This window comes from Psittacula echo (assembly GCF_963264785.1).
Source record: "Psittacula echo genome assembly, chromosome: 13".
NCBI classification, from domain to species: domain Eukaryota; kingdom Metazoa; phylum Chordata; class Aves; order Psittaciformes; family Psittacidae; genus Psittacula; species Psittacula echo.
In genome coordinates this window covers 5,333,201-5,341,336 of record NC_137749.1, presented here as the reverse complement: position 1 = coordinate 5,341,336, position 8,136 = coordinate 5,333,201, and the positions used below count along the sequence as shown (strand labels likewise).

Sequence of the window (8,136 nt, the reverse complement as noted above, 5' to 3'; positions counted from 1 at the left end):
AAAAATGTATTGCACATTATTCTTATTCACAAAGTTTGTGTCTGGTGCAGGAAGTTTCTCTTTTAGTGAAAGAATATTGGTGAGCATTAGAGATTGAACCTATTTTTAGGCACTCCAAACCCACTAGGCTGAGATGAGCTGTAAAGGATTTCTCTCTTTCTCTTTTTAAGTTAGCACAGAGTTGCTCTCCCGGATAGTGCACTCACTGAGGACAGGCCTCTTCGGGACCTTAGTTTCCCTGCAGAGTCAATGCTCACTGGGCACTTTCAAAATCAAGTCATTGCTCCAGAAAACTCGACTATAGCTTGTTACTCAGAAACCTGCAGGAAATCCAGCTCAGCTACATGAAAAAGTTAAATAGGGTGTTTTTATCTCTTCTAAATAAATCTGAGGGCTGGATGAAGTATTTAACTACAGATTAGTAACAGAAGAGGCTGGTTTAATACACAATATTGCTTTCACTGAAAACCCTTCCATGAGTACATTTACCTTCAGCTTCTCACCAGGTCCTGAATTCAGCGTGATACATTTTTTGCCTTGAGATATTAAACTGTTCTGAGAGAGAAAAAAAAAAAAAGCACCATTTACTTGTTTAATTTCTGACTGCTACTGTGGGCATTTGTAAGTCTGCCAGGTGAGATAAAGTCTTTTCTAAAACCTGGTCACACACAAGTGGGTGGTTGTAATGTCGATTCGTATTTTGCAAGGTGAGCTTTCTGTGGATGTTGAGGTTTTTTGTAGATGCCGCTACTTGTGATAACACTCGCAGGTTTTCTCCTGCTCCTCTTCTTTAATCTTCGACTACAAACATTTTGCCAGGACTGAAGGGTCTTGGAAGTCCAGATCCACATCCCGCTAGTAATGCCCACCACTAACAACATAAAAATCTTGACCATAAAGATTTCTACTGCTGGAATAGAGTTATTCATCATGCAGTCTAAATTTTTTGTCTGGTTGTTCATCTTGCACTTCTGCTGAGTTGCCACAATTTTCCAATAATCCATATTAAGTCTTTCATAAAAGTAGCAAGCTATCACACAAGTTGCAGGCACTGTATACAAGACTGAGAAGACACCAATCCTGACCATAAGTTTCTCCAACTTGTCAGTATTTTCTCCACCTGTTTTCATCACCCTCCTGATATGAAAAAGGGCCACAAAACCAGAGAGAATAAAAGAAGTGCCAATGATTAGATAACAAGCCAAAGGAATGAGTACAAACCCTGTCAAGGCATTCACATCCATGCTTCCAACATAGCACAACCCTGTCAGCTCATCTCCAGCCACCCTTCTCATAACTAGGATCATGATGGTCTTCACAGCCGGAATGGCCCATGCTGCCAAATGGAAGTAGCTACTGTTTGCTTCAATTGCTTCATGCCCCCATTTTTTCCCAGCTGCTAGAAACCAAGTTAAAGTCAAGATTACCCACCATAAGGAACTTGCCATACCAAAATAATACAGAACCAGGAACACAATGGTGCAGCCAGTGCTCTCCAGTCCTTCCTGGATGACATAGAGTTGGCCGCTGTCCCTATCACAGGCAATATTTTCAGCACCTGAAAAGAGGCGAATAATGTACCCCACTGAATAGACGCAGTAGCACATGGAGAGGAAGATGATGGGCCTCTCGGGGTACTTGAAACGCTGAGGATCTATCAGAAAAGTGAGTACAGTAAACGCACTGGAGAAGAAGCACAGAATGGACCAGATGGCAATCCAAATGACAGCAAATTTTTTGTCATCCTTGCTCCAGTAAACATCAACCCCTGGCGTGCAGAGAGGCGCGCAGGAAGCACTCTTTTCCACATGGTGGAACTTCCCAGGATTTTCACAGGAGGTTCTGCTCAGACTGTCCTTATGCTGCTGCAGATCATGGCCACTGCTGGGCCGCTGTGGCCGAAACATTGGTGGCAGCATGCTGGATCCTCTGGGTGGCTCATCCGACCCGTTGTTGGGGGCTTCCATGCAAAGGTAATTGGGGTCATTCTTGTTGGGCAGTTTGCTGCAGTCTAAGGAGTCTGGCCATTTGAAATTGAACTGCTCCATAATAGGAGAGCATTTCAGCCTGGCCTGCTCGCACATAACCCTGCAGGCTGGGATCGGCGTAGAAACCTGCTCTGTGCACATAGGGGCATAGAGGGAGCACAGGAAAAATTTCAGATGGCTGTGGCAACCGTACTCCACCAAGGGGGCAAACTCGTGCAGCTGAATGGCAGCTTCTCTTTGATTTTCATGTCCCATCAGGTTAGGCATCCTTGTCATGTTGTACCCTATATCCTTGCACATGGGGATTTCTATCGGCTGGCACCTTCCGTCACCGGGGCGGTCAATGTCTATGGAGCTTATCCCCGCGCAGAGGCCGCTCAGACCGCAGAGCACCAGCAGGGGCTGTAGGACGCTCCTCGCCGCCGGCCCCATTGCGGCGGCCGCAGCAGCGCGGGCGCCACGCGTGCGGCCGGAGCTCGGTTCCCGGCGGCGGAGTCACTTCAGCGGCTGCTGCCCGGGGCGACACCGGTACCGGGCCCGGCCCGCCCGCGGGGGCTCGGCGGCGGGCGGCGGCGGCGCGTAGGTCACCATAGCCCGGGCCAGGCAGCGAGGGAGGCGGGCGGGCAACTTCCCAAAGAGCCGGGGAAAGAGAAAGTACCCGCAGTCCACAGATGCGCAGCACTTACTGCGGGGAGCCCGGCAACTTTCTTTTCCCTGGGCTTTCACTTTTACGATCCGTCTTTTCACCACCCTTCCTCCTCCCGCCGCTGCGTCCTCGGAACACTGGCAGAGCGACGCCGGAGCAGTGCGGGTCTGGGAAGATCCGAGCGACCACTGCTTCAAATTGCACACGTCCCGGGCAGCATTTCGGTGCAGCGGGTTTCCTCCGGGGATTTTCCTCTCCCTAGAGCGGGTCACGGCTCCGGACTTTCTTGCCGAGAGGTGGGGATTGGTTTATCCGAGCGCAGAATAAAGGAGGAGGAGGAGGAAATATCTAAGCCACTGCAGAGGGGGGCCTAAATCCCCCCCACACCCCTCCCGCTCCGTCTCGCCGCCCTCTGCTCTGGGTTTGCAATAGGCCAGCCCGTGTGTGTGAGCGCTGCCCGCTCCGCTCCCCGCCCTAGCAGGAGCTCCCGAGGCCCGAGCAGCTGGGGCTTAGGGGCGGCTGAGTCCGGGGATAAAATAAAATAGGGAAAAAAAACCCCATAAAAACCAACCCTGTGCAGGATCCGCCTCGCATACGACATCCACTTTGCATGAGAAAGGTGAAGCTGACACGGTGATTACTTTCCAATCACTCGGAACGCCTTGAAACCTCCTTAAGGACCCCTACAGGTTTTCCTTGATCAGCACAGATTAAAAAAAGCCCCATTTGTTTCTCTCCCCTCCTGCCTGTCCTCGCGTCCCTTCTACTTGCCCTCTCTTGAAAGTTTAGCGAGCCCCGGTCCGCAGAAGGCGCCGGCCGAGCTCCCGCTCAGGTAGGCAGCGGAGAGGAGGAGCCGCGGCCGGGGGGGGTGGTGCCTCCCGGGGTGGGGGGACGTGGTGCCTCCCGGGCTGCCCCCCCGGGGCAGAGGGTGTGATGCTGTAGCAGAGAGGAGGATGTGGGGCGGAGGATGTGTTTTATGGCGAGTGTTGTAAAGTCCTCGCTGTCAGGGCCATAAACCAGGGCTGCTTTCAGCTGTTTTCAAATGTCGTGCTTTGTCTCGACTCCCTACATGAGCAGGACAGGCAGGCTTTTGCAAGTACCTGGTTATGGTTTTAATCACAGGATGGCATCACTCAAAAGTTGCTTGCCTTTTTTTTTTTTTTTTTTTTTTTCCCCCTTTCTTTTTTCCTCTTCGTTAAATAAGGAACCCTAAGAGAACTAGAGACATCCCCCTGGGAAAGTTACTTCATCCACTGTAGAAAAGGTACTTAACAGGTTTTGCAGACAGGGATCGTTCTAAAGTGAGTTGTGTTTACTTTTTAAGTTAAGCTTTGAGATTTACCCTGCTTACTAGTCTATCAGAGCTAGAAGAAGGAAGTTAAATTCCAAACTAGAATTCCCAGTTTTACAGACCAAAAAGGAGCACTGTGATCAGAAGTCAAAAGATTAGCTCTTTTTTTTTTTTTTTTTTTTCCTTTGAGCTTAGTTTTAGCGAACATATTAATGAGGAAGAAAAAATCTCCCTTCCCTGCATTCGTGCTCGCCCACACAACCCGGGCTCCTCTCCATTAGCGCCTGTTTCTTATCGAAGCTAACACGGATTCTCCTGGAAACTACCAAATCCCGCAGGGTCGGAGTTAATACCCCGCTAGGCTCTAGAAAAGAAACTCTTGGCTTCCTCAACTGTGATAAGGGTGACATGGAGCCAAGCAAGGACAACAGACCAGAGCTAATGGCTGTCTTTAAGCCCCTGAAGATGTGGCTAGTTTCTGCCTAAAAGTAAAAGCCCTCATAAAAATGTTTTAAATGAGTAGTCCTCCTTCTTCTGGCTTTTCAGTGGATGGAGGAGATTATACTTATAGAGTGTTGGTCTTAGGGGCTGACCTTTCCTTGAGCACTTTGAAATTCCTCAGGGAATGTTACAAAAGCAGGCAGGGTTATGGGCAAACCCCCTTTATTTAGTTTAGTGTGTCTGCGTGTATGTATGTGTGTGAGAGAGTGTGTGTTGGGGCATCTCCATTCTTCATTAATCTAAGCCTGTTTTCTTAGTATTTGTATGCATCCTGATTCCTTTTCTGGAGAGCTCAGTTGGGGGTAGGAGGGAAGTGTGGGGAAAGCTTTTACATGGGACAAGTAAATTCTACTTTTAAAAAGTAGGATTTAAATGATAATGAAAAGAAGAATTGAAATAACCTGCAAGATGAACATATTCAATATTTGGTTTGTTCAACTTGTTGTTTGGAAGCTTGGTTTTATTTTTTTAGTAAAAATATGGGGTATTTTTAACAAGTATTTTTATAAAGCACATTATATCACCATTCATATTAATCTAAATACATGAACTAAACCATGGCCTGTTTTCCTCTACAGCACTGACAGCAACCCTTTTTTTTCCTAAGGGGCAAAAAGAAATACAAAAGAAAGTGAGAAAAGAAAAAGGGGGCAGGGGGGAACCCGAACCTTTGTAGTTGTGTCTCTCTTAATTGATCTTTTATGTGGCAATTTAAACCAGCCTTGTTTTTTCCAGCCATTACTTTAGCATCCTGCTTTAGATCATTTCTTTTACTTTCTATATTTTTAAAGAGCTGTCTGGGGGTTCTCTCCCATTCAAGGAGCTGGAGTCAGCGAAACCAACAAATAGAATGTTATTATAGAAAAAATTAGAGCGCTGAGAAATCAGCAACTGGAAGATACCTCTGTAACTAATAAATGAAAAGAGCCTTTTGATGGCTCCAGCTGAAAAGATATTTTATTTTATTTTTTTTCTCCTGTGTGTGGGATTTGAGATGTGTGATTCTATGGAGCAGCCAGGCACCCCTGCTGCTAGGCCCTGGCTAGGAGTTGGCCCCCCTCTGGCAAATGTTATGGAGAATTGGGAGGAATTTTATGGCTGTCTTTTCCCTCAGCTCTTTTTTCTTTTGTCTTCTTTGAAGAATGACTTTAGACATTTTATTTACATATTTAACCATGGATGAAAGAGGAAAAAGAAAGCATTTGGGCCGTTGTGGGAATAGTGATATGTTTAAATTAATGGAAATCTTATTAGGCTTCTAAAATTTTAAGCAAAAGATTTTTAATGAAACTTTATAATTAAACATGATTTCAAATAATGTGCCAACTCACAGGAAAGATGCATTTCTCCCTCTAGCTATCTCCCCACCTCCCCAAAATGTGCAGAGGAATCATCTATATCTTAAAGTCCAGCTTTGCTGTCCCATAAGCAAAAGATTATAAAACCCTGAATATTTAACAAGGCCTGTGATATTTCAAACCATAACTAAATATTTTGTAGGTAAAGCAAACCATAAACAAGACAAGAAAAAAAGACATCACTCTTTGCTGCAATGCCAAAGTTTAAGCTGTGTAATCTATTGCAGTGAGAGTTTAATAAAATACTTTGATATGGGGGACGCTAGAAATCAAAGTTTCATCTATTCTGTACATGTTAGAGTCAATGGAAATTACAGTGCGGGGCATGTTTTTCTGAAATGGGATTAAAGAAAACCCAAATAATCCATTTGAGATAAAATGTTCTGACACTTCAGCAGCAGAGAGGAATGAAATGATAAGTTCAGGGAGTTGAAGAGTTAATTAATACATTAAAGATTTTAAGTAAAATAGTCTAAATTACTTAAGATTAACAACAGTGTTGCGGCAGAACATGAACTGATATTGGCAATCTTATACTGAAGCTCTTACCTATACCTGGTTTTCAGGTTTCATATTTTTAGCCAGCTGTTTATTACACAAAATATAGAGATCAGTTTAATGTTAGTCTCATCCAATAATCCTGTCCTCGTCTATAATTGTATTCATTCATTCAGGCACTTTTGAACAGCTTGCATCTGGCACATCGTTCATTCTGGTAGCAAATTCTAAAATATATATATACACACATATATATGTGTATATATATAAATGTATCCATTTATAACATAACAACTGTAAAAGAAAAACATCACCTACGAGAAAAAGCAAGCTGGGAACTATTTTAGCAATTTTAGAAGCCTGCCTTTCTTACTTCATTTCCACTGGCTATTCACAAAATGAAACAGCACGCAGCAAAAATGTTTATTTTTAAACCAGATGGGCTTATTCTTTCATAGCCCCAAAGTCTTTGTAGCAGTTTTCCTCCAATATTTAAATAAACATGTCTGCCTAATAGGACAGGCATACTGAGAAATATTCCCATGCAAGCTCAAATATTCACAATGCACAAAAGTTTTGATTGCCTTAGAAAGCCACCACCACCACCAGTTAAAAGAATTAAAACCAAAAACAAATCATAAATGGATGAGTGGGTTGTATAGTATTGCTCTAATACAATTTAGCTGGCTATTTTAAGGGCACTTCCCTTGAAATGTGGTTTGAAATATTACCAAAGGTTCGACGGGGTGCATTAGTGTGAATTGCAAATCAGAACATTTCTTTAATCCCCTTTTCATGGCCTGGCTTTGGATCAGTGGCATCTAAGGGACTCCCCACTGATTCTGGCTCAGGAGGAACCATTCACTGGGGCAGCTTCCCTCCTCTATTCCCACAGTCCAGAAAACAACACCACAGATAGACACCCTCCAACTAAATTAGATTAAACTCCTTCTCTTCCACAGCACATTAGCCTTTTCACTGCCCAAGATTCATTATTCAGCTACTCCTAATTTAAAGATACAGCATTTTTCTCCTCATAGGAACAAAAACAACAAACAAAACTAAAGCCAAAGCAGAATAAAAAAGATCCTCGGTCAGAAATAAATCCAATAATTCTAAAATGACACAAAGATAGGAGAATATCCTTTCACTTACAATCTAGTATTACAGGGATATTATCATTTTAAAGCATAGGCCACAGCAGAAAGTTCTATAAAGACTAAAACCAAGGACAGGCCTAGTAAAAAAGAAAATGCACAGATTTTCTTTTCCTATATACACCATTCGATAGACTTCATTCACTGTTCTTTTTGCATGCACTGTTTGCATGTCTTGCAGCCAAATCCAGGCTCGGCAAGGCATAAATGTACAGAAAGCCGCATATGATAGTGAGGATTAGTTAGTTCTCTTCCAGTCACTTTCTCCCTTCTTTTCCATATGGAAATTTCCCTCTCTTACTTTTCAAGATAAACCTGATCTTTTTAAAACTCTCATTCAGACACGATTCTGTACCTCTTCACAAATAAAAATGCAAGCAGCTAACAATAGATAGGAGTATTAAAATCTCAAGCAAACAGTCTCTTGGGTCTGAAGGGTCTACATGGCTACTGCTGCACTTGCATCAGGCACTGCAGGCACATGAACCAGGTCCGTGGAACTCCCACTTCTGGGCACTATTTTGTATAACTTACGTTACTTGTGTACAACTCGGATGATGCAAGAAAAGAAAAAGGCTGATCTGCAGCCCTTAATCATCTCTGATTTAAGAAAAAATGAACTACCCTGCTACAGAAGAATCTTGACTCCTCATGCTCTCATGTGCCCAGGTAGCCAAGAAAGCCAACAGCATCCTGG

At 43.9% G+C, this 8,136-nt stretch overlaps 1 protein-coding gene across 1 annotated transcript; it reads right to left on the bottom strand.

Moving 5' to 3' along the window:
* Positions 1 to 662: 662 nt before the first annotated feature.
* On the bottom strand, positions 663 to 2,420 carry FZD10 (frizzled class receptor 10; the record flags this gene model as incomplete). Its single annotated transcript, XM_080628537.1, has 1 exon — positions 663 to 2,420. One exon carries the CDS (start codon positions 2,418 to 2,420, stop codon positions 663 to 665), a length of 1,758 nt encoding a protein of 585 aa, XP_080484663.1.
* Positions 2,421 to 8,136: the final 5,716 nt, after the last annotated feature.